This window comes from Falco cherrug, chromosome 12 (genome assembly GCF_023634085.1).
Source record: "Falco cherrug isolate bFalChe1 chromosome 12, bFalChe1.pri, whole genome shotgun sequence".
NCBI classification, from domain to species: domain Eukaryota; kingdom Metazoa; phylum Chordata; class Aves; order Falconiformes; family Falconidae; genus Falco; species Falco cherrug.
In genome coordinates this window covers 3,830,083-3,856,851 of record NC_073708.1, presented here as the reverse complement: position 1 = coordinate 3,856,851, position 26,769 = coordinate 3,830,083, and the positions used below count along the sequence as shown (strand labels likewise).

General features: G+C 37.6%; 1 protein-coding gene across 3 annotated transcripts in view; it reads right to left on the bottom strand.

Annotated features, from left to right (window-relative positions):
* TPR (translocated promoter region, nuclear basket protein) overlaps window positions 1–26,769 on the bottom strand; it is a 42,558-nt gene that overhangs the window by 1,975 nt on the left and 13,814 nt on the right. Inside the window, exons 18-48 of one of the 3 annotated variants that reach the window (XM_055724560.1) lie at window positions 26,381–26,543; window positions 25,771–25,905; window positions 24,855–24,995; window positions 24,523–24,691; window positions 23,865–24,031; window positions 22,755–22,907; window positions 21,929–22,045; window positions 20,629–20,832; window positions 20,354–20,538; window positions 19,746–19,893; window positions 19,226–19,363; window positions 18,369–18,500; window positions 17,979–18,109; window positions 17,395–17,605; window positions 16,878–17,024; window positions 16,277–16,475; window positions 15,342–15,547; window positions 14,553–14,614; window positions 13,447–13,655; window positions 12,863–13,135; window positions 11,902–12,050; window positions 10,968–11,051; window positions 9,049–9,249; window positions 7,572–7,703; window positions 6,938–7,028; window positions 6,281–6,465; window positions 5,397–5,465; window positions 4,092–4,201; window positions 3,357–3,463; window positions 1,868–1,963; window positions 1,517–1,673 (exon numbers count right to left, since the gene is read on the bottom strand). In XM_055724560.1, the coding sequence (XP_055580535.1) occupies window positions 1,517–1,673; window positions 1,868–1,963; window positions 3,357–3,463; window positions 4,092–4,201; window positions 5,397–5,465; window positions 6,281–6,465; window positions 6,938–7,028; window positions 7,572–7,703; window positions 9,049–9,249; window positions 10,968–11,051; window positions 11,902–12,050; window positions 12,863–13,135; window positions 13,447–13,655; window positions 14,553–14,614; window positions 15,342–15,547; window positions 16,277–16,475; window positions 16,878–17,024; window positions 17,395–17,605; window positions 17,979–18,109; window positions 18,369–18,500; window positions 19,226–19,363; window positions 19,746–19,893; window positions 20,354–20,538; window positions 20,629–20,832; window positions 21,929–22,045; window positions 22,755–22,907; window positions 23,865–24,031; window positions 24,523–24,691; window positions 24,855–24,995; window positions 25,771–25,905; window positions 26,381–26,543 (4,671 nt within the window). The remainder of the gene's footprint in view (window positions 1–1,516; window positions 1,674–1,867; window positions 1,964–3,356; window positions 3,464–4,091; window positions 4,202–5,396; window positions 5,466–6,280; window positions 6,466–6,937; window positions 7,029–7,571; window positions 7,704–9,048; window positions 9,250–10,967; window positions 11,052–11,901; window positions 12,051–12,862; window positions 13,136–13,446; window positions 13,656–14,552; window positions 14,615–15,341; window positions 15,548–16,276; window positions 16,476–16,877; window positions 17,025–17,394; window positions 17,606–17,978; window positions 18,110–18,368; window positions 18,501–19,225; window positions 19,364–19,745; window positions 19,894–20,353; window positions 20,539–20,628; window positions 20,833–21,928; window positions 22,046–22,754; window positions 22,908–23,864; window positions 24,032–24,522; window positions 24,692–24,854; window positions 24,996–25,770; window positions 25,906–26,380; window positions 26,544–26,769) is intronic. The other 2 variants (XM_055724561.1, XM_055724562.1) reach the window with 2 other exon arrangements.

Sequence of the window (26,769 nt, the reverse complement as noted above, 5' to 3'; positions counted from 1 at the left end):
CTCCGTTTCAAAAAGCTCAAGAAAAAAAAAAAAGCATTATCTTGGAGCACAAAGATTCCTATGCAAGTGTCTTACCCCAGAAATTTTTACAGGTTTTATCCTGTTTTGTCCTGTCCCTGCAGCCCCAGTCATGAGAGATTTATCTGGCTTTTAGAAAAACGACACAAGTAATTTCCTTGACATTCCGCCCAACTCCAGAGGCATATCCAACATATCAGAGAAAGACACAGAAGCTATTTAATGGCAGTAACTAAAAAACCTTATGTGATGGCACTGTGGATGTTTAGGCAGGGGAAGAATGAAGTCAAGGGACCGCCACTGACTGGTTAACCCTAAAGATCACTCATTGGTACAGTAACTAAGTATTTCGGACTCTGTCTTCAAAAGACATAATGAAACAGCATTATAGAGCTGGAAAAAATGTAAATATTCAATTTAGTTTAAATGCAGCTCACTTTTTGGTATATATTTTATTTACCTTGATTAGTAAATAAAAGCTATTAGAATACGGTAAAACTCATAAATTGTGGGAACTATCTGTTGTCTACACTAGCAACAGACTGACATGCTCTCCTGGCAAGCTCAAGGCCCATTCCAAACTATGGATAGCTCTGTGAACCATTTAGTTCCTCTGTGGACATACTTCCAATTCTCCAAAGATTAGATGGTTTTGTAAGAAACAAATTTGAGACCTTAACATTAGAATACCCATTCTATGCTCCATCTACTTGGAGACAGATTATTGCAGTCCAAGCTGGTGCTGCATCAAGAAAACTGTGTGGCACATTTAACTTGCAGCAGTAACATTTTCTTATGACCAAACCTCCTACCTCCTGCAGTCAGTAGATAAAAGTTTCGGTAAATTTTGAATGACACATCTTTTATTATTATGCAACCAACAAAAATAAAATGTAACATAAAATTATAACTCATACCCTTTTAGATTTGTAATGTATTTGATTATAATACAAAATGCAGCAATTATTGTAAAAACTGCACTTGCAAAGTGTAAGACAACATCATTTTTCTATCAGATTCTTAAAAACTACTTACTCCTCCCCTCCCTCATGCTACATCTTTTGTACTCCACTGCCTTAACTGAATCACTTCGTGATATATGCTTGCTTTGTAACAAGGAGTGATTTTCTCTATTAGCAAACAGGAATACTTTAGCCTTTATTCTACAAACCCCAGTCCTTCAAACTGGGGCGTCTACTATCAGTATTTGACTACTGCACAGCCCTCTGCATTCTTAAAAAAATAAGGAATTTTTTTTTCCTGTGACTTTTGTATTAGCTATGTTAAATCAGAAGGAGAAAATCAGGAAGAAAACCTTCGGTTTTAGACGAGAAGGTCAGAATGTACTACTTCACAAAATTATTACATCCTGTTTGAGCTGTCCTTCCTACCAGAACAGGTTAAATTGAAAATGAATCACAGACACACTTGGATGAAAACAAATCATTAAAACTAACATGACATCAAGTCTTAGTGAACCAAACAAGTCATAGTTTACCCTTCAGATTCTGCCTCTGCAAAAACTTCATCTCCATCATCACCCGCTCCAGCCTCTGTAGTGGTGGACAGACTGCCAGTAGATGTCGTAACCATTGGAACGGACTGAGAAGCATGCTCTGAAGCATCTGCTGAGGCACTTTCAGTAAAAACTGTCACTGTACAGGAAAGGTAGTTTAATAAATATCAAGTTCGTTTTTATTTCCTACAGAAAAATCTATGGAAATCTTAGGCAGGTGGGGGAAAGGGCTACTGGAACGCTCCTGACATAGTAATAAGCACTACAATAACAGTAATCCAATTCTTTTCTTGATAGTCAGGGTTTGCAGCCTAAGAATTTCCTGCCACTTACCTGGTGCTGCTACTTGTAATGGTGTTGTGGGAACACTACGACCACCTGATTCTTCCTCATGAGCGAGGAACAGTGGGGTTTCATACATTCCTAAACCTGCGACACAGAAAGTTTTAGTGACAATTAATATAGCCAGCTAAAAAACAGATTAACTGCCATATTCCCTCTGCACACTTGATGAAATCCATCAATTTGTGCTGAAATATGCAGATCTGTTACTTGAAGTCATTTTGACTTACTGTCAGGGCTAATTATGATTTATTGACATGCAAAAAACCTTGATGAAAACATTACTACTTGTTTCACTTTCACCCTTTTCTTATGCCATTATTTTGCAGCGAGTTTCTTCCTAGAACAGCATACCATTCCATGCTGACAGGGATGCAGGGGAAAGGGACTGATTCAGGACGACAAAAAGAATATGAATTGACTGGCCATCTCTTTGCAGGTAAGGATATATCCCAAAGATTTCTTTGCATTTGCTGTGTTCCCCTACTGTTCTACTACAGGAAAGCTACAAACAGTAAAACTCAAGTTAAAAAAAAAACATTCCTTCAGTACTTCATCTCTCCTTATATAGTTTCTGGTGTGCAGCAGGCAACTCATCCTACATAAAATTTCAGCTTCTCTTGTTCACAAGCCTGCTGCTCCTACCCACAGCAGTTTTCTACTTTTTAAACCATTATGACAAGTAGAAAAGTAGCAGCTTAAAGGTGTCCTGGTTTTGGCTGCGATAAAGTTAATTTTCTTCCTAGTAGCTAGTGCAGTGCTGTGTTTTGGCTTTGGTGTGAGAAAAATGTTGATAACACACTGATGCTTTTAGTTGCTTCTAGGTAACGTTTATATTAAGTCAAGGACTTCAGTTTTTCAGGCCCTGTCATCAAGAAGGCTGGAGGAGCACAAGAAAACTGGGAGGGGACACAGCCAGGTCAGTGACCTGAACTGGACAAAGAGGTATTCCATACCACGGGACGTCATGCTTGGCATACAAACTGGGGGGACTGGCCAGGGACTGCTGATCGTTGCTCTGGGTCTGGCTGGGCATCAGTCAGCAGGTGGTGAGTAACTGTATGGTGCATCACTTGTTTTCTTTCCCCTCTTCCCTTTGGATTTCATTCCTCTCCCTCCTTTTCATTATAACTGTTATTACTATTATTGTTCTTTCATTTTTATTTTATTTCAACTATTAAATTGCTCCTATCTCAATGCTTGAGTTTTACACATTCCTTTCCAATCCTCCTCCCCACTCCTCTGGGTGAGGGGGGAGCTAGCGAGTGGCTTCGGGGCACTTAATTACCTGCCCGGGTTAAACCACGACAGAAGGAGACACCTTTTCACTTTCTGTTAGTCTCTCTCTGCTGACAATTATTTAAGAGTTGCAGGTTTCCACACACGAACGAGTACCTGAAGTAGAATTGCCATTTTATTGACTGCATTATTTGTTTTTCACTCTAATAACCATGGAAAAAAAAGTAAAGAAATGGTTTACCTCCTTGTGATGCAAGCTGACCAAGATCAGAGTGACTTGAGCTAGTTTGTGGCATATCTTCAGGGGGTCCAAATCTGAATCTAGGAACTCCAGCTACCTGGGGGGAACTATCAAAATAAAGATTTAAGGAATCCTGTGATTTTTCCAATGAGTGGGGCAAGGGGAGACTACCTTCTGACCAAAACAAGAGAACAAATTATGCATGAGACAAAATGAATTAATATTGACCAGAAAAAACAGCTACACTACTGCTAATTCAATAGCAATTACTCCTCAAACTTATTTGGAATGCATCCAAAAATCAGTAAAACAGTTCTGAATAGAATATTCTTCACTCATTCATCCTATGAGTTCTGAGAATTTCAAGTGGATTGTTGAACGTGTTCAGAACCACCCAAAATCCAAAACCAGAGGTAACTTTTCCTACTTTTATTGGTAATATTAGCGGGGAGGGCGGGGGTGAGGTGGAACAGAGAAGAACAACCTATATTTTTGTTTAATGTCTTCTTAAGTCAATAAGTTATAATACATTGGAGATTATCTCTCTCCTAATTTGCTAAGTTTTATGATACACAATTAAAAAAAATATTACTTATTTGTAGATGCAGTCATCTACTGTACTACTTAGCATGTTTTAGCACATTACTCCAATCACAAGTTCATTTCACTTAAACTTATTTTTATTCCACTGAAAAATAGAAACAGAAGCCTTTTTTCTTCTTTACATCTACTTACTGAATGGCTTCTGCAAACCCATCTGTACGATGCGGAACTACAAGGGTCGGTGTGCTTGGAACTGTTCGGTCCTCATCATCAAAGAAGTGTTGCTGCTGGAAAAAGAGAGACTGATATGAGAGCCTACAATGTATTTCCAGTTGCTACCAAATCAAGTTAAAGGCTGGTTTGCTTTTTCCACACAGTTCAGCAAAACAAACACAGATTTAACTCTAACAAAATTCTTCTCTAATTTCAGACATCTAAATCTGAGCTAGTTATACAGATTAAAAAAACAAAACAATGCAAACCAAAATAAACCTCATACACTTGCAGGACACCCATCTTTCAAAGAGTTTTTAGACATCCATTCCACGAGATCATCCTACCGTCAAAGTGCTATATCTCCCCGTTAACTACAAGGGAATCTTCGCGTGAGTCACTCATAAATAGACAGGAATCATCTGTCTTAATACGGACTGCTGTAAGGTACCCATATAACAGGATTTTTCACAATGTGAATCAAGTCATGTATTCCCTATAGACCTGTGTCCTTTGTTCTTGCATTGACTAAAACCCAGAAACCTCAGCCCCCTCTTCCCTCACCTTCTGTAAGACATTCTCTTCACCTCCCTGGCTTCCTCCCGTATCTTTCAAACCCTTCACTCCAAAGTACCCATAAGGACCTTCCCATGTGCTGTCACTGTCCAGGCCAAAGCAGTAGGTACTGAGGCCAATTCCAAGCAAAAACTGAATGACAGGTACATGTAAGCCAAGCAGAATCAAAAAATCTGAGCTGATGCCTTTGATCTCAGAAAAGATACTGTTTTAGTCAGTCAGTCTCTCTCTCTCCTACCTCGCTAATTTGCATGTGTTCTGTTAAATACAGTTGAAGTTGAATAAAGTGTTCAAAATTAGAGGAAGGAGACAGACAGAAAGCATAAATTAGCCTTATTCCTTCAGGATGAGGCTGGAAACATTTTTTTTCCCCCAGTAACATATCCTCTTTAAAAGACTGATTCTAAAAACAAGTAATTACAACCACCTTAGAAAAAAACAATTCAACCTCTTTGGAAGACCTTTGGCTTCCTGGCAGCTTTCTAGTATTTGCCTTCCATTAATAAAAAATTTAAAGAGAGGAATTTATTTACTGCAAGACTACAAAAATTATCCCACCTCTGAAGTCAGTAGCTAGGCTTCTTTAAAAAAACAAACTAAACCCCAAGAGTTACGAATGGTTCCTCAATGCAGAGGCTGGAACTAGATGACCTTTAAAGGTCCCTTCCAACCCAAACCATTCTATGATTTTATGATTCATATACTTACCATCCCACCTATACCAGGAGTTAGCTGAAGTCCACGCCCCACCGACTGTCTTCGAGTCATCTGGATTCTCTTTATAATAAAGAAAAAAGAAGTAGTGTGAATGCTTTCCTGGAATTCTAGCAACATACTAGTGTTCAATCAGAGCCATGGATAACGGCTAAATGAGTAACTGTAACAATTACCCATTAGTGTACAACACTGCTCAGTACAGAATCACACCTTCTTAAAGAACAGACCATGGCAGCAGCTACTCCACATCTCATGTCTGCTGCCTGGTCTAACAATGAAAGAGAATCATGTAGGTTTAAATTCTGGGTAAGCGACATCACTATTTTACTTAACTTTCTATTGAGGACAGAAAACTTGATCCCAGAACACAATTAATGGTAAAGGATAATTTCAGTGTATTTTTGCAAAATTCATGTTGTGACATTTTCATTTACAAAAGCTATAGGTCTACATCAAAGCATAATCATGGGTCAGGCATTGACTGTGAAGGGTTTAACTTAGAAAGTGAATGGCAACATTCTTTTGCGCAATCTGCGTTGGGGCAGAGACCAACAGAAACCAATCCGTCTCAGTTACACCCTGTTCAAGAACAGCTTTTGTAGTGGAAATATCAACAATCACTGACTGAAATGGCACTGGTATAGTAATTTCAAGATACAAATCCATCATAAATGCCATACTGCTTTTAATGTTCCCTGCTCAGCCATATCTGCAGGATGAGACATGTTAAGTCAGTGTGCTCAAGTACCATTTTTAGGATGCTAAATGATGTAATCTATTTTTACAATAGACAGAATACTCAGGTTTTATTTAGAAGAAATCATACAGTGATTTTTTTTTTTAAAGTGTTCTGAACTGCTGGAGAGAGTTTATACCTGTACTGGGGGACCCAGTTCCTGAGGAGGAGCATGAATAGTTAGTCGTGGGGGCAGTGGATGTGGCGGTCTGCGTGGCGACTGTGGGGGCCGAGGGGCCTGTCTCTCTGAGGCAGACGATGGCTGCTGTTCTCTTGAACTTTCATGAGGAAAAGTGGACTCTGCAGCACTTGTACTCCCTTCTCCTAAAACGTAAAGAAGTATAGAGGGGTAAACCCATGACCTCCAAACTGCGCTGAAAAGATGAAGGCAAATCTTCAAATTCTGCTACCACATTAACACAGAAGTTTTTTACCCTTGCAAAAGGGGGGACAGGTCAGTACTGTTATTCAAAAGTCACTTAAAAAAGGACTGGTGCCAGCTACATCAACACGAGCACCAGAACAGACTATTGACTATTCAAGTACTGATTTAGAGAGAGATTAATTTAGTGAGCGATCAAAAGCAATTTCAACAGCAACCAGAGCTTGCAGGTTTTCAAAGGTACGTAGAATAAATCCAGAAAAGAACATTTCAAAAGAATCTACAACTCCGGTTAAAACAGTCTTCAGTATTCCACCTTATATTCTTAAGTGCATATTTTAACACATGCAAAACAGCTTTTACATTTTCCCCTCTTACAGACACAGGCTTTGAAAAACCATGGAATAACCATACCACTGTTTTGAGAATCTGCTGCCCTCTGGTTGCTTTCACCTCCTCCCATGCTTTCCTCTGTTTCTGTTCCTGGATCTGTACCATCAGCACCCTCAAAAAAGCACAAAACCATAATATGACTTAGCATGAAACAACTTACAGGTTGTAAAGAGAATATAAAAGCAGTAAAAAGGTATTCAGAAAGTAAAAAAAGTGAAATATATGAAAATCTTAAAATATTCCTGTTAATATCTACAAAATCAGGTAAATGTATGCAACTTCATGAAATTTCAGAAGTTTTGCGTATCTGTACATACAAAAACATGAACAACTTAGCCATCACCACTTAATAATAATAGACAACGCGATATCCAGCTTTTGCAGAAACTGCTTTACTAGCTTTGCAACTACAGTATTTGCTGGCTCCTGTACTTTGCATTTTCATTCAGTCCTCTTAAAACATTCAAAGTTGATTTTTCTTGTGAAAACACTAGTTATAACAGAAATTACTATTACCTACTGGCAGCCTCAATTTTCTGGGATGAATTCACACTAAGATCTTCTCTTTCAAGCATTCACATCTGTGCAGATGCATTACACCACCAATTTATTCCAGGAAAACTAAATGGCTATAAATAAAATGTACAAATCTCACCTCAGCATCATCTGCTTCATATCCATCGTTACCATCAGCACTACCAGTTCCTTCATTACTGTCATCACCTTCATCTCCCATACCTGTGTCTTCATCATCATCCTCGTCTTCCTCTTCTTCATCCTCATAGTCCTATGAAAAGACCATAAAAAAGCCTTAAGGAAGTGTGGAAAGGGTAGTGGAACAATTTCAATTCTTGCAGTGGTACACTTTGTGGTACACAGACCACCTCTGTCTGTGGATCTCTTTCTGAAGGTGTACACCATTTATTATCTACAGAGTACAGGTATGTATTTTTCAATTGCTGTGGTAGGTTGACCTTGGCTGGCTGCCAGACACCCACCCAGCCACTCCCCAACTCCCTCTTCAACAGAACAAAGGTAGAAACTAAGATGGAAAAGCTTGAGGGTCAAGATAAAGGCAGGTAGATCATTTACTAATTACCATTACAGGCAAAACAGACTCAACCTGGGGAAAATTAATTTAGTTTGTTGTCTATTTTAAATTGAATTGGATGGTGAGCAACAAAGACAAAAACTGGAAGACCTTCCCCCCGCCAACAACTTCTTCCCAGGGTCAACTTCACTGCCTCATTCGCAACTCCACTTCTTCCCCCATCCCACTCCAAGCAGGGCAGGGGGGACAAAGAACAGGGGGTTGTGTCAATCCGTAACAGTTCCTCTCAGCTATAATCCTTCCTCCTCACACTTTTTCCCCTGCTCCCCCATGGGTCCTCTCCACAGACTGCAGTCCTTCAAGAACTATTCCCAGCAGTAAATCCTTCCCACTGAAGGGCTACCGTCCATCAGGATAAACCTGCTCCTGCACTGGCTCCTCTCCATGGGCCATGGTTCCTGGGAGCACAGCCTATTCCTCCATGGGCTGCAGTTTCCCTCAGGGAATCCTCCTCTCAACAGTCTGCAAGAAAATACCTGCTCCGTCATGGTCTCCTCCATGGACTATGAGGAATATCTGCTCCGATACCTGAAGCACCTCCTTCCCCTCATTCTTTTTTAAGCTTGGTGTTTGCAGGATTGTTTCTCACTTATTTCTCCCCCACTCCACACACTCACTCTGCCATGCAGTGTTTTGTCTTTTCTTATACATGTTTTCACCAGCTGATGGGCTCAGCTGTGTCCTGAAGTGGAGTCACTGCAAAGCCAGCTGGAACTGCCTGTGTCCAGCACGGGGCAGCCCCCACCCCTCCTCACAGAAGACACCCTTCTACGTTAAATAGTCATTGATAATCTAGAGGCACTGGGGAATTTTATGACTTTAAAAAAAATTTAACATCAAGCTGAATTAGTAAGTATCTTTAGAATGCTAGAAGTTCAGGCTACATAAATACAGACTGTTTATACAGTCAAAAAAATATTTTTTCATTAAATTAGTCCTTCCAGGTAAGCTTTACGTCTGACCAAAGACAAAATCATAAATAAAGTAGTTCATAAAGAAACTAACTCCATGATATACATACTTCCTGCTCGCCTTCATTTTCTTCATCATCATCATCTTCATCATCACTATCAATTACAATGACATCATCTCTCTTGGACTGACCATCTTGAGATGAAGAAGTGTTTTGTTGATCTGACTGAAGAGGTCCAAGATCTATGGGGATAGACTGGGAAGTTTCTTCACTATCCTCCATAGGAGTGTATTCCCCTTGTGTAACACCCTGTAAAAGACAAATTACCAGAAGAAAAAAAAAAAATGAAATGCAGCACATACAATCCTTAAAATGTTCTTCAGAAAAGTGTTCATTGTATTTCTAAGTTTCCTGTTTCCGCTCCTAGCTCTCAACTTTGAGACCTCAAATGGAGGTCTTTACAACAAGTATTTTGTCTTTCACTTTCCAAATCCAATTTGCGATGGGTGCCATCATGCGGGATGCTGTATCACATATGATACATTTGCATGCATATCCATAAAATGCTGCTGTCTAAATGTTTACCCATCTATTTCAAATAACCAAGGAGCTACCCAGCAACACCCACACAATAAACAAATACAGATACACAGAATATTGTTGACGGCTAAGGAAGCACTCTGCCCTTAGAAGAAGAGAAACGGACTGTGATACTTACAAGAGAAACACTACTTATTGCTGTTTCTTAATAACTAAGATAGGAGAGAACAAAAGAGAATGCTACAGATGACTGTCACCAAGCCACTACAGACAACTAAAAGCCTCCCCAGGATCAAGGAACAACTCTATTTCTTCTAAGCATGAGCTCTGAACTGCTGTTTTAAGAGTTCTTTTGGTCTGGAGGAACAGTAATGCAATTCACATAATAGCCAGACACAGAGCTACAGCAAACAGTTCTCTTTCCATTCAGCACACACGTATAGTCAAAATATTTGAACCAAACCTGTCAAGTATGACTGGAAGTGTTTAAAAAAACCCTCAAAAAACAAATGCATCATGGAAAGTCCCCAACAACCTTTTTAAAAAAATTATTCAGGACTCTACCGTAGACATTTTGTAGCATTCAAGACTTTTGGTTTACATACCATAACTAGGTTGTTATTTTCTGTACATGTCACTTTAATGTTGCAAATGGTTGTGTAGTAGCAGAATTCAAATAATCACATTGAGTACCAGAAGCGTTAATTAAAGAATGTTTAAAGATACTTGTGGAAAAGAAAGCACGCAGCTGGGATTCGATGGGGAGATAAATGTTTGCCATACCTTTTCAACATGTAAAGGAAAAAAATGCCTGACTAAAGACTCAGTAGCCACCGTTGCTTGAAGAAAATAGATTCCATAGGTTTTGCCTAGTTAGGGAATTACCGTAACACCTATGCTCATTTCTGAGGTAAAAGGAGATTACATTCATGGTTTTCTCTTATATTTGACTCTCATAACACAGCTACAATGGGCATTTTACAGAACAAAATCAACTTTTTTTTTCCTTTGTTTAATCACATTGTGTCTCATCTAACACCAAGCTTGCTCAAGGATTTGTCAAATCTTTCTGTAAAAGAAAAGCCAGAAAGCAAAGAGAAGTATTCTAAAGGAATAAGCGAGGAACTGAAAACTCCAGTTCCGTTTTAAGACTGTGACTCCTTTAACCTCTGTATCTCAGTTTCACCACATAAAACTGGGCTTAAAGATACTAGGATTTCTAAAACAACGTATCAAACTACAATTCAAAACTGCAAAGCTTCATTAACATTCTGAACATTACTTATATAGGTACATGAAGAAGTGCAATAAAAATTGAGTATTTATCCTTAAACATTGGAAGTCTAAACTTTAAAAGGTTATAAGTAGTTTCCACCGATTTGAGATTTCACTTCTAAAAATATTGAGAATTTGAAAAAAAAAACCACCTAAAAAAATAGCTATTTCTGCTGAAATAGCAGGTGGGGTTTTTTTTTGAATATGCTTACTTCTCCAATTGAGTCTTGTGAGTCTTGATTGTATGTTTGAGCTTCTACCTCACCATCAGTGCTCTCTTCTGCTGTCACTTCCTCCTGAAAGAATATACATTTTTCTTGTTTAAAACACATCATCAGCCCTGAAGTTTGGTTCTTTAATATGTTTGAGATTTATTTTTTTTAATATCTTTTCCACAAAGATTATGGGCAACATTTTGTTCCCCTTCTACTATTATTCCTCAGCTCTGCTTTTATCTAGCACCCCACCTCTCTGCCCCAGAGAAATAAAATTTCCCTGGTGCAGTCCACTGGACCCTAGTGTCTTTAAATCTTTTCAGGACCAAAACCAAACACTCAAAGTTTCCCATTCCACCTCCATTTTCTCAGGTAATTAAGTGATAATGTTCTCACACAATCTTGCTCCTTTCTGTTATGCAACATCCCTTTCATACAGAATTAATAAAATGCCTTTGACTTCCTTAACACTATTCATGAGTTGCCTGCTGTGAGGTTCTGTGAAGTTGATTTATTTTTTGCAGGACATCCCAATTCCCTCACACCAGTTTTTCACATCCACCTCCTCCAAGCTTTTCCGTCAAACTCATCTTTGCTTCCCTGGCATCTCAAGTACACTATATTTTATTACAGAATAACTGTAGATAATGACCTTCCAGGCCACACATGAAAAATTATTTACCTTCCTCCTCCTCAGTGCTAGGATATAGCCCTCTCTCTTCCACCTTAGTTCACCGAGATTCGCATAATTCATTGCAACTGGTAGAACCTCTACCTTTTACAATACTCAAACATAATTGCTTCCTCCCCAGTAGATTATAAAGTCACATTAAAAATTAAGTGACTTGCTTTTGAAGTAATATACTTGTTCTTCCCATTAAAATCTTCCAAAGGGACAGACTAAGTGGTAGCATTTTATGTTCTTGCAAACCTCGGGTCCGACTCTCTGTATGCTTCTCATCTTCTTTGGAAGAGGTACATCCACTGTTTCCTCCGAAATTTGGTCTGAGTTTTCCACAGTGTTATCCTCCTCTTCCTCTCGTGGACGTTTAGACAGTGAAGAACTTGGGGTAGCTGAAACTTAAAGACAGCCTCTCAGTTATTTTCAGAACAATGTACAAAACAGAAAAATCAAAAGGTTTGGTGCTTTTCTCTGGAAGATGGACTCTTTTTCTGCATTGAATGACAACAAACAGAATCGGATAGAATCACCTTGTGCCATTTCCTAGGACACGAAAATATTAGCCCCTTTTGTTACAAGCCTTATGCTCTTGAACCTGTACTCACAACCTAACTGACTTCAAATGTAAGCTTCAGGGTGCAACTAAAATACTTTTTCCAACATCTTTGCTTTTGATAAGTACACCTAAAAGTTTAAGAGTATCAGCCGGGAAACAAACAAACAAAAAAGTAGTTTACAAAAGCATAATTTGGGGAAAAAATGCCCTACACCAAAATCTACATTATGTAGGGAAAAACAGATGTAGAACAGTGTATCACACTGAGTAGCTTTAGAGTTCTTCTCTACATTATATATTGCAGCTTAAGAGCTTACTCATGACTCCTAAAACTAACCTCACTCCAACAGTACCATGGAAAGAGGCAGCAAGGTTTAATGTGTTAAACCCCAATGCTACTTTGAATAGATAAACAAACACGTATTTATTTTCTGCTTTAAGGAATGCAGTGAGAACAGCATTTCAGAGGTACCATTTCTGAAGGTTCAAGAAAAGAGGCAAACCTCAGAAGTTTGTAAAACGTGCAATAAACTAAGGGAGGGAGGGGGGAAGAGCAAATTCTTTCACTGAAGTTAGGCCTGGTTTGACAAGGGTCCAAATGGAGCTACTTAAAAGGAACTATTCAAAAAGGCAGGCCTATAAAATAAAACCAACCTGTGCCAAACACTGCTGTAGAAGTGGAAGGCCTCTCTATTTGAGAGCTCTGTACAACTTCTACAATGGTAGGGGATGGCTCCTGATTAGCAGGCTCAATCTGAGGATGACTTTGCTGAGTGGGCTGCACAAAAGCAGTCGCTTGCGTCTGCTGCTGAACAGTCAAGATGGGCTGAGAGAGAGATGTCTGAACATTAGGACTGGTGGAACGCACAGACCCACTAGTGCTTCCAAAGACTGGAACATGCTCCACAGGTCCTTCTGATTGCATAGCTGAAAGGCAAACAGTAGCACATTCAACTGTCTTCGTATTATCTAGCACAGTTCACATACTCCATTTCAGAGTGCCCTACACAAACAGCTTCAATGTTTTGCACATTGAGTTAACATCACTTATACCCATCTTCAGCTGAGGAATGATGAACTTTGTTGCCACAGAAGTGGTCGTAAAAGTGCCATATTGAAAGAGATGCAGGGACAATAAAACTATCTGAGATGCTTTCAAACTAGTGATCACCAAGGTTTCAAGACAAAAGTAGCACTTATGATTACTGTAGATCCTCACGCTATTCTAAAATGCTTACCTTCCTGAGTCTCCACTTGTGTTGTAGGCATAACTGTGGCTGTTGGAGTAGTGGTAGGATTAGTGACTGTAGCAGGAGTAACCATTGGACGGATACTGGCTCTTGGGGTAGACTTATTCCCAGCTATTGCAGCAGCAGTCACTTTACTTGGAGTTGACACAACAGGAGTTGGTTTAATATTTGCTGTTGGTGGATCTGAAGTGCTAGCACTGAAAAACAGGGTATTGGTTTCACGATGGTAGTGCAGAAAGCAGATTTTAAAAATACCAAATGTAAATATTATCATAGCCAGAAATACTAATTTTTAAAGGTTTAAAATTTAAAAGCTTGACAAGGGCATAATGAATTGTCTTCCAAAATTTGTTTATAGTTAAAAAAGAAAACAGACAGACACACTATGCCATCAGTAGCATTTTGTCCAGCTTACAGGTTTGACAGGTTTCTTCAAAGGTAATCAACTAGAAATCTGTAAGTAGATCAACAGACACAGTGCTTAGCCATGATGGGTCTTTATTGCAGTGATACATCTTGCATTAAAGCTAACTGATTCACTCAATACAGAGAAAGCAACACCATTTCCTGGTTGAGACAAAGATCAGCCAAATTTTAGGAGGCATTTCTGAAAGCCTTGCTTTCAAAAGGATGCTGTCATAAAAACTGAGGGGAATTTCTCACCTGGACTTAGTAATATCTTAATATTTCCCATTTCAGAGCTTAGCCATTTGACTATTTTATCATTATTATGTTAGTTACCACCTATTTAGTCTGTTTCTCATGTTTGAGATTCTTGCCCCCCCATCCAAAAAAGGTTAAAAGTAACAAAAACCTGCACAACTTCAAGAATCTTGAAAGATTTTAAAATGTCTTTTATGTTTCCCAGATACCATGTTCCTGGTGGTTAATATGACAATTTAACAGCTTAAAAGCTTTATTGATTAAATGTAGCTGGGAAAACAGGAGGAACATTATGTCAATCAGTATCTTTAAAGTTGCTTAAGAAAAATTGAGAAAAGTCAGTGGCTTACTAAAAAGCAGCAACTAGATAAAGACAGGAGAAAAAAACACCAACCACAGAAACTGCAGAACTCCCAAACCCTTCAACTCACATTCCTCTTTCACCTGAAGCTGGAGCAGACTTGAGTGAGATTTGCCTCTGCTGTTCTGGGACCTATTAAGTAAGAAACAGAACCATCATGCCATGGACATACCAAACAACCAGCAGTTTGATGAAACACTTAAGCCAGACAGATATGTTTGCAAAGAAGTCTGTTAGGAAACGACTGTTAGTGTACCTAGTCAGACTCCATGATTATTGCAAATTCTCCAAATCAAATCATACCAGTCATACCAATTATGTAAAGCAATTCAGTAATTTCTCATGTATTTTCTGAAGCTGTTGAGACAATAGCAGCTAGGACCCATTATACTGAACGCATAGATAAAAAGACAATAGAGTGCAAATTGTTCATTGACTGATTCGCAATGAATGATATAACTGCATGCTTCTTAGCACCAGTAATTCTGACTATGGCAGGAAGTAACTTTTAGATTAAGTTCTGAATCCTTACTAAAGCTAACTTGTGTATTTCCAAAATGAGGGGACAGTGGAATTTGAATAGTGCACCGTTTATTGGGCTCACTAGTATTATTTTGGTTTGTTTGTTTTTAAGCGTAGGAGTCCTATGATAAGAATTTTCTTATAGCGTATTAATATGCTATAGGATGTTTAGAGATAACACCTTCAGGTAAAGTAGTTCTGACTATTAACTACTGTATACACAAAACCAAACCAACCAGCCAATGGTGCTTGTACTGACAGCGGTTGTCCTCATTCAGTTACAAGAGTTGCGAGCTGCTTGTTTCCTCTCACACAGCTAGCTAAAAGGATTTTGTACCTTGTTTGTAGACTCTGGTGGCTCATCTCGCTGTTCATGGTGTCGCTCTTGCTGCTCTCTAAGTTCTCTTTCCAGACGGCAGATTCGACCTTCATACTGTGATTTGAGTGCACTCATCCGCACCTCCAGTTCAGTCTTCTGCTCTTCTAATGAACTGCTCTTTTGCTTCCACTCTTCATTTTCTTTTGTTAGCTGTTCTTTTGTACCTAATTGAGTAGGAAAGAGTTCAGTTTTGCCACTGTAAAGCTGCCTAACAAGTTCCTGCATGCTGAATACCTGGCTGTTTTAACAGGTTACTGAAGTACCTTGAATTCTTAAAAATGTTAAGTTATCAAAGGAGCCCTTAGAGGCAATTTTAACTCTCACATGCCATTTTTCTATTTAATTGCAACGAAATAAATAAAAAATAGAAAAATACATAGTACATAAATAAAAAATTAAATAAAGAAGTAATCACAAGAGAACAAGATGTTTTCAGCATGCTCTCACAACCATCATTCCTCTAAACATCAGTTAAAAATAAAGGAGGCATTATGTTTTGCACTTGTGTATTTAGGGAAGGGGAGAATTACCTAAGCTGCTAGTAGTGTCAATCTGCTCTAATCAAGACAAGGATTAAAAAAAAGGGTGTTTATCTTGTTGGCTGGTCAAAACTAAGCAAAACTTTTTTTTACCTCCAGTGTACAGCGAAGTTATATACTTGTATCATCTTTTGAAGAAGTTAAAACTTAATTTATAGAACAATTCCTGTAGCATCTAATCCAGGAAAAACTCTGACGTAAAATATGAAGTAGGCCATATTTACTCAAGCATCCTGTCTAAATGCTTTTCATAGGAATAATCAAAAACTCAAACAGAAGGCAACAAGGAATAATCGAAAACTCAAACAGAAGGCAACACCTTAAGGATAGAGGAAAAACATAATATTGTAATACCAGCTAACTGTGCAATTTTCTGCTTGGCTGCAAGCAAGGTCTTCCTAGTTTTCTCTTCCTTCTCGGTGATCTGTTGCCTGAGTTGTTCTTCCTGTGTAGTCTTCTCTTGCAGATCTTGATGAAAACGAGCAAGTTCTGATTGTAGCTGTGTTATCTGCTCCTGAAGATTTCTGACTTCAGTTTCCTTTTCTGCTATAGTCTACGGAGAAAGAGACTTGCAACTATTGGCCACAACCAGCTACTTTGGCAAATACACAGCCTAACAAGCTCACAGAACCTAGTATCGGCTGGCCACTGTACTAAGGTTAAAAGGCGCCTAATAAACAATAGGGGAGTCCAACGCTCTCTGAATGCAACAGCTGAAAGATTAGCATTCTCTTTCCTAATTACGTATTCCAAGAAACAACGTGAGACACACTAGACACAGGGTTTAAAACAGCTTTGAGGTCCCTCTTTCCCAAGAAGAGTGAGGCACAAATAGGTCACTTCACGTATTCATGTGTGCACACACACACACAGAAAACCACCCTCACATTCTACACGGTTACACCTTTAAGACTGCAGTAGAGTTTAGTTGTCTCAAACTGTTCACTGTTCTTACCTTTTGTAAACTTTCAACCTGAGCCTCCAAAGCCTTTGTCTTCCCTTCAGCTTGACTGAGAGTGTCTTTCAGCTCTTGTACTTCCTGGACAGAAACCTGTTCTTCTTGTTGTTCTACAAAAGACTGAGTTGATGCTTCAGCAACCATCTGAAATATGTTAAGCGGTATCAGGCTGAAGGGTACTACTCGATTAGGATGTAATTTCTTTCACAAGTTGCTTTTGCATGCAAACTGATAGTTTAAAAAAGATCTGGGCAAAACACAGAACTTCTAATGAACACTATAACTCCATTAAGAATACTGCAAAATATTAAGTGATGTGTAGACCATGATTTGTGGCAGTTTGAGCTAACAGCAGAATAAATGATGTAATTTTCTACTTTTCACAGGTAAGTATTCATACAGTACTGTACTAAGGGAATGTGAAGATCATTAGCTAGATTACGCATGACTCTAGATGAAAACACACTCTTTTTTAATAAGCTTGTTTGTTTGTTTGCAAAGAAATTATATCTACCTTATCATGCTGTGCTTTCAGCTCTTCATACTGGGTCTTGTACCGGCGCCCAATTTTCTTGACCTGGGTTATAGTTTTCACTTTTTCTTGTATGTCAGCGACTTTTGCATCTAGTTCTTTCTGCAAAGTATCCTTTTCCGTTCTTATTTTACTTACTTCATCCTTCAGGCTCTGAACAAGATTCTGGCTTGTAGTCAAGGATGCATTAGTTCTAAATCACAACAGATTAGAGGATGATGCAAATGAAATGTTTTGAAATAATCCATACATTTCAAAATTGCTCATTTATGTAATATCACAGGCATTATCTGTAGTGAATTCCATTTTCTAGGATTTTGCAATACAAATAAGTATTTGTAGAACACAAACTTTTCTACAGTACCTTAGTTTAGACTGAGTTTAGCTAAAAAGGTAACTTCCAAAACAATCCTCACTTCACTTTACCTGCATTTTATCAAGCCACTGTAAGAATACCAAAGGTTTCAGTTACATGGAGACAGTTAAGAAATTAAACTTCCAGATACAGCTTTGTTTAAAATACTTTGCTTTGCACAAAGCTTTTTACCAACTGACTTATACCACACCTGGCTATTTCTGCTTTAAGCCTGCCTGTTTCTTCACTCATCTGTTGTATACGCTTGGTGTTTGCCTCCTTCTCTGAAAGCAGCTTCCGATACTCTTCAAGATCAGTGTCCTTCTGTTGACTCAATAAATGCTGAAAGGTTGAGAAAATAGTTTGCATTTTTTTAAGATGATTATGCAGTTATATCCAGAAGATCTCTTTGAATTAGAGCTACTCCTTTTGCATTTTGATTTGGAATGCCTATGAATTAGAATAGCTTATTTTGAAGCTGCATAAACAATGCTTCATAATTCAAATACATTTCTTAGTTTGCTGTGTTTAAGAAAATTTAAACTTTTTTTAGTTTGGTTTTTCCCCTCCCCCAAACCATCTTTGAAAACGCATTCCCCACCTGAGTCCGGGCTTTCCAACGTTTAACATCTTCTTCCAACAGCTTTTTCTCCGCCTGTAACATTCCGCTTTTCTCACTGAGTTCAGCATTAGACTCTTGTAGAGGTAGAATGTCCGCCTCAAGCTTGCGTACCTGAAAAAACCCACAACTGGGGATTAAACTTTCTGTATCTTATGAGACTGAAAGAAATGGGAGTATGGTAGATCTTGAACAATGATAGTAAAAGGGACAGAGAGAGAAAAATCAACACCCTCAAGAAGTCATGATGTAAATTCTTTTCCAGCTCTCTGCCTTCCAGTGGCCAGCTAGGGGCAGAGAAAAGGATGAGGAGCAAGAGCAGGGGATGATCCTACAGAAAGGAAAAAAAAAAATATGTACAACTTCACAATCTTAGATTCTCATTCTTTGTACGGGAAACAGATTATTAATTACATGTTAGAAGCCAAGCAATGCTGCACTGGATTCCATTAAAATAACTGATGCGTAGAAATGCGAGGAGGCTGTATCTCCCATTTAAACTCTTAATAAAGCTGTGGTCTGCTTTATATGTAATCCTGTTTCATTTTTCATTTATCCGCTGATAATATCCTTGTTCCTAATATACCTCCAGCCAAGGATAAATGCTAGATAAAATGATTTTTAGTTTAATTTAAATGAAAATGAACTTTCAACTTCTCAATGTTCTAGGTGGACTAATGTCTTCTAAAATTCTAAATGGAAAGCCTCCTCATCCGTGTATGACGTAAAGGAATAATCACAATCTAAATCATGTATTTATTGTAATTAGCAATGCTATACCCAAACACTAAGTCATCAGCTTCAATATCTGAAAAATTTACATCAGCCTCAGTACTAACCTTTGCTTGAATTTGTTGTTGCTCTTGTTCTAGCCTCTCCTTCTCTTCTCTTAGCATCTTATTGGTTTCTATCAGTACATTCATGGTCTCAGTTTTTTTCATTAACTCTTCATGCTGTGCAATGGTTTTTGCTGTTACCTTTTGAAAAAGATTTAACTCAGTCATTTCTTTTGCTTGCATATGCATACACATTTACCTGGATCTGGCATTACACCAACCTGGAAATCTATCATAGCATAATTATCATTATCTCACATGTACATTCAAAATAAATACCGCTTAAGAAATAGGAGATGGGGAAAGAATTGAGAAATTATCTGTATTTTCCCTATTTATGTGACTTTGCAATTGCCACACTGCTTCACAGGACTCTGAACAAGATCCCCCATTTGGCTATACAGCAACCCCAGTTTAAAAGCACCTGATTCCTCCAAAACTTCACTTTTGGGCACAGGGAGTAGAACATAGAGAACAGCCTTCTTCACTTACTGAAATCATAAGCAATAATATCGAACCTTACCTGCACCTTCTCTCTCTCAGCATTGAGACTGTCCTGCAGTTCCTGCAGTTCCCTTTCCAGGTGCTCCACTCTCTGACGGTAACGCAAACTCTCCACTTGAGCCACCTCAAATCTAGTTTCTGCAATCTCCTTTTCTCGACGTATAAATCTGCAGTAAGAAAATGAACAACACATCATTGATGCATTAATGAAAATGCAAGGCAAAGCATTTTAAGTCAAAGCATCTTATGTCTAAAGGTCAACTGAGTACAGAAATTGGTTCAGAAAGACCCAAAAAGAAAATGGTAGATAAAAATTCTTGAAAAACTATACAGACCCCCTAAAAACCACGATGAGGAAAAAAAAAAAAAAAAAATCTATGAAACTTTCTTGCCAATGACAATTGCTAAAATCTCATTTAGCTTCCTGTCATAACCAACTCACATTTTTTTCCTAGGAGTAGAAAGAAATCTCCTATATTAGTTACTGATGTAGTACAACCACCTCCTACCTAGGAAAAAAGCGCTTAAATTTTATAAATTATCCTTCAAATATAAAGTAGTACAGAACTATTTAATTTGGCAACTGATTTATAATCACCAAGAGAAGGAGCGCAGAGCTAAATTTACCTAAGAATTTCTAAGATTTGTTCCTGGGATTTGCCTTCCTCATTGAGAGAAACGTTCACTGCAGCTGGCATGGCTTCTTTCATCGAAGTCACCATCTTATCACTCAGACTTTCCAGCTGTTCATGTAATAATCGATTTTGTTTTTCCAAATCTTCACAGCGGGATGCAAGCTTTGAAGCTTCGTCCTAGAACAAAATCATTCAATGGCTGTAAATTCTGTGGCTGAATTTCTGTTAACTGAAAAAAATCCACTGAAACCATAAAAACAATCATACCTTGATCATCCTTTCTCTCTCTTCCCAGGAGGCTTTGCATTCTAACAATTCAGACTCAGCTTTCTGAGCAGCTTCCTCTAGCTGCTGCCTTACTGCTGCATTCTTGGCAACTTGGTCTTTAATAGCCTGTAATGCTTCAACATCAGCAGCATGAAGCATTAATTCCCGTTCATATTTATTTTGTGCTTCGGAAGCCATCTTTGCCTGCAGAAAAATGTTAAAAGTAGACTGTTACCTTTAATGTTATATGTTTGATATGTACAAAGAGATTGTCAAGTTCTAGACAAAATCAGTAACCAGTAATCAATAAGAAAAGCACTGGCCAAAACCTCTGTCATTCTCAAATACAACAACAACAACAAAAGCAGGATAAGCTTAGAATAGTTCCCTTAAAAGAAATTATTATTTTTAAGCAAAACTAAAATTTGGAATAATTTTCCTGGAATGGCTAGCAGGAGGACACACTCTATAGTTACTCTACAATCAAACCTCTTGCTGTAGATGCTGCACAGATTAACAGGCAGGTATTAATCTAAGAACCTCCACTATTTACTTCTGCATGTGAATGGGCAAAGATATTTTACTGCATGACATTAAAAAGCTAAGGAAAGGCTATGGGCATAGTGTTAGCTGGAAAAAATGGAAATGCCCGTCTACTAAATTTTGGGTTGTATTAAACAACAGCCAGTTTTTTTACATCCTCTACACTGGTCAGTGTTGCTGAAATTCTTACCTGCAGAGAAGTAGATTTCCATTAAAAAACAGCTGGTAACAAAACAATCTTACCAGGTGCTGCCAAGTATCATATTGCCCCATAGTTTTAAAAGACAACAATTACATTTGGGTTAGAAAGATATTTTCTCCATTGTCTTATGAGAGTTCAGTTTTCTTTTTTGACACTGCGCACCACCCCCCTCCAGGAGGTAGCAATTAATTAAAAACAGTTAATTACATTCCCCCATCAATTTCTTTACATAATGAAACAGAACTTAGAAACAGTAACACACTGCATCTTCTATTTCTTAACTGTGACACAAACTGTGCTTGCAGCATGACTGTTATATTCAAAGTCAGTTTAGTTGATATTACCACTATGGTTGGTCAGGTAGAAAAATGAAGCATTAAATAAGCAGATGTTCACAAAATAGAGAATGTGCTCTTGCAGCACTTTTCTTGCCTCCACAAGTCTCTGATTAGCAGTACTACCTTCAAAAAACATTTTGAGTTTAACTGAAAAAAAATGAAAAACTAGCATAATATTTGCTACCTCTGGCTAAAGTAGAGAATGCTATCAACATACTTGTTCCTGGCAGTCACGTCTGGCTTGCTGTTCGTTACTTAGAGCTGTGCTGGCTCTCTGAAGGGCTTCCTGAACTTCTGATTGCACGGTTGACAGACTCTTCTTTAGTTCTGATAGCTACAGTGATGGGGGAGGGAGGAAACAACAAGACAAAAGAAGAACAAACCCAAGACTAAATGGCAAAGTATTTTATGGAGTATTGAACACTGCAAGGCTTTGAATGTAGACAGTCATGAATAATGTAGAACCAAAGCATGATTATTTTATTATTTTTAGATTAAAATTAGCATTAAAAAAGATAAATGCTTTCAAGATTTTGACTTACTAACATACAGAGTTCTTTCCTGGTAAAAACATATTACTGTTCTTTCAGAGTTGGGCCTGCAGTAGTTCTAGTTGCAGTCATCTTGTTTCTTGCAACCACAATAAGAGCCCAAATATAAATCAGACAAATAAGGGCACAGACCACTCTGGCTTTAAGAGATGTGCACGCTACAAATCTGATTTTGGCTCATGCTCCAAAAAGGGTTTTCAGAAACTTTTCTCAAAGGCTTTTACTCGTGTTTTTCTGCAAATTGTGCTCAAAGTTCAGGAAGATAGTGACAGCTTTAAATACACAACCCCCCTAACAAAGTGATAAGGTTAATGCACTACTCGTGTTTGGAAACCTCTCACAAATTTAGTCTTTTGTACATCCTAAAAGATTTAGTTTTGGACGCTACTATACTGTGAAAGCAAACTGAAGGTTAGGGAATTATGTAAAAGCACATTCCCGGGGACTCTCTACAAAGGAGTCTCTACAAGGGAGTGGGCATTCAGTGCGTACCTGTTGTTCCATATTCTCCACAGCTTTACGCTTCTCCTCTTGAAGTTCTTGCTTTTCTTTTTCTGACTCCATCAGCTTCTTTTCTAGCTGTGCTTGATACTCAGCAGACTCCTTCAGACGAGCTTCAACTGTCGCACGAACTTCCTCTGTCACCTTCATTAAAATTCATCAGAAGACATTAATTTTGTTTCCTTTAAATACAGTATTCTGATGTGAAACCACTATTTTATTAACAACTTAAAGCCAGAATAGGTATTTTGAGCATCTCATTTAGAACACCACCACTAAAAATGTGGAGAATCACAAATAGCATTGAAATTATGTTTTTTCCTTCAAAGCTGCAATACCTTATATGGTACATCTAAAAGTTTTAGGTGACTGCACTCAAATGTGCAGTAGCCGGCGTATTTTTTTATTACTCACTAGAATCTACAATATTATTAAAGCGTATCGAGCCCCTACAAAGTTTTTATAGCAACAGAAGACAGGCAGAGAACTTGGATACTAAATAAGCAGTGCTCCATTGTACACCGATGCTGTAACTTCAGTTAGAAAATGGGAATTCTGTTTCTCCAATCTATCTTATGTTGATACGCTGAACAGCTTGGAAGAACAAGCTTAATTCACTATTAACACAGTGGAGCGTACATCAGGTCGCTCTTAAGCTTTTCCCACAAACACCACATACAGAGTTTTCTTTGGCATCACTGAAGACCTTACTGAAGCAGGTGTGAAAACTGCTTTTGATTGAGCTAATTAGTATTTTTAATCACTGATCACAGGGTTATAAGGAAGAGTTTTTAAAAGTCAATTCCCCTCTTTCAAAGGAAGACACTGGCAGAATACAGCTTTGAGTCAAACTTATAATACATTTTTAAAATATGCTGCAAAAAGCTTTAATGTTTCCATGGCTAAAAGTGTTTTCAATAAAATTGTCTAAAATAAGGTCTTACTAAATTATATTCTAATACCTTCTGATCTAACTTTAGGTTTTTTGTAATTCCTCCCATAATCCTACAGACTGTACCGTAGAAAAAAAACAACAAATCAAAACCAAAAAAATTAATTTTGTTTCTGTTTTTGCTCTAATAAACAATGGTAACTACTTACTTGTTTTTCCTTATTAAGGGATTCCTCTAGACTAAGAACCATGGCTCTGTATTGTTCCACATTACTAGAACTAGTCTTGAGTCTTTCTCTCAGGTCATTAACTTGTTCATCAGCTTGTCTTAGTCGACTTACAAGATCATCCACATCTTCATTTGTACTAGGCTGACCTATAATATTAGAACAAATTAATTAACCAGTGAAATTTAATTAATTTTTTTTAACCACTGTTCTGTTGAAAACTGAAGTCTTTTTCGGACAATAACATGGAAAAAGCAATTACTGTTACAAAATTTCCCTAAATAGAACTGTCAGCCCTAACCAAAATAGCAGCTTACAATAAACACTGTTGAGTCAGACAAAAAAAAAAAAAAGGGTATTTAAAAGTAACCTAATAGACTTAAAGCAAAACTTATTAAAGGAGCCCTTTTATTTTTTTTGAAAGAACTTATTTTTCCCCTTTGTAAAAGACTGCTTGGACATTAATTTTACTTTAACAAACCATACGGGTTATCATTCATTTGAATACATGATTGTAATAATGAAGAGGTTTATTATTTAGCTGACTGATCTCCTAATTCTAAACTACTATCAATTATGAATTTTACCATTCTGCAGACAGCAACGTTTAACAGAAGTTCAATGCAGAAAAATGTCTTACCTTTCCCCGGAGCCCTCTGTGATGATTGTGATGTTAGCTGAGCCTCCGTATTGTTAAGCTGCTGTTTCAACATCGCAGTTTCTTTCTGGGCATTCTTTAGAAGTTCCTTTGTGTTAATGTGACGGTTTGTCTCAGTCTCCAGTTGCCTCTTAAGATCCAGGATGTGAACCTGAAAACACAAGGTTCTTAAATTTGTAATTATTCACAAATGGCACAAAGACCAAATATGTTTAGAAATTACTCATACGAAAAAATAGTGCATCGTAAGCTGGCAGAAGCCGTGCAACTGTTACTTTATTTTCACTAAGCAAGTTTAGCATATTCATACTTACCTCTTGATTTTTGGTAAGGGAATGTCTTTGTTCCACCTCACTTTCTAATTTCTTCTTCAGCTGAGATATCTCACGCTCCAGCTTTTCTATCTGATTATTGAGTCTTTGTTTTGTTTCTGTCTCAGACCTCTCCAGTATTCCCTGATAAAAAGAGCATAATGCACTATGCTTACAACACACTTTAATAATTTTCTTTTAAATTACTGCAGCATTTCAAGTTGTCAAAACACTTCTCCCATCCACAAAATAATTACTGCAGGGAGCAAGCAATAATAGTAGATACAGAAAGTTATGAAAATTAGCACTTACAATGTATGACTTTTTGTTAAAAAAAAAAATAATCTCAAAACTATTGACACAGTAAGTATTATTGGAAGAAAATCTATTATCCATGCAATCTAACCGAAAAGATCTACTACAGAAATAGAATTCAGTCACAAGATAAAATGTGCAACCATAAGTATTTATATGCTAAGAGTCAATATAACTTACAATAGAAGATACAGAACTGTAACAGTAAATATACCTTAAAAGAATAAGAAAATACACTACCAAGGCAGGCACTGGTAAATTTTGCTATCATAAAAATTAACGTAGTGATTTTTTCCTTTCACTTTCTTTAATGTGTTTTGGTTCCATTTTATTGTGAAAACCCTTCCTTGTCAACTCAAAATTCTCAGGACTTTGCCCAGGTAAATAACAGAGTATCATAAATTAGGATAGGAATAACAAACTTGCTTAAACAAGCTGCTCAGGTTGCTTAAATGTTTTATGTTCAGTGTTAATTTCTAACAAAAAATAAAAATAAAAAAATCCACATTAAGACCCAATCCCATAATTGGGATTTTGGTTTTGATGGGCATTTATTGAAAATTCTTAAAGACAGACCAAACTTGGACATAGGAATACCACATACCTGAATAGTTCGCAAATTAGTAAGTAGCAAGTTCTGTCCTCTTTGTTCAACTAATAAAGACTCACGTTGCTGGGTCAAACGCACATCTGACATCTTCAAGATATCCTTCTCTTTTTTTAAGTTTTCTGCTCTCACCTTTAAGACACCAAACAATAACATGAACTTTGTTATCAATCCCAAGTCTGTCCGTTCATTTTAGTATTATTTTTATGAACATTACTATTTAAATACTAAATACTAAATACTATTTAAATAATAAATAAATACTATTTATAAAAAGAGCTTTTAAGATTGTAAGTTAAAATTCATGCAAATTAAGCCAAGAACAGTAAGAACAAAACTGTTTGTCTAACCACATTCTGTTTTCTCTGTGAACTGAAACATGTTCAGAAAGTTCTTACATCTTCACTCAGTACTTGAGGTATTTTTTGGAATGTTACAAGTGTATGTACCAAATATACACGCACGCAACCTTTTACAAATCTAACAGCAGATGCACTCAAAAAGCCACACATTCAAGTTCTGACAGCTTTCATGACAATAATAAGAAAAACTCTTGTGCTAACTTGGAATATCTATATATATATAATAAAAACACTGTATTACTAACCTCTGCCACTGCCAGTTTTTCATTAGCTCCCCTCAGGTCTTGAGTCATAGTGTTAATTATCTGCTCTTGCTTCTGAGTCGTTGCTGTGAGTTTCTGGGTTCTTTCATGCAGAGATGTTATTTCTCGACGATAGCCTTCAACGTTATCCTGCAGCATTTCATAACTTCACAGGGAACAACAAAGTAAAGTATATGTTTGCCACATTAAATTGTTTAATTGCAAGAGGTGTATGTACACAGCTGTATGTTTCATGTTCTTGTGCATCAGTTTTCACGAAGTGGCTCACTCGATTATAAGGTATATTCCTGACCCCACCTTCACTACTTCCTTTGTGCTCTTTAACAGAAAAGACAATACTAATGTTTAACTGGCAACTCTTCCTGAACAAA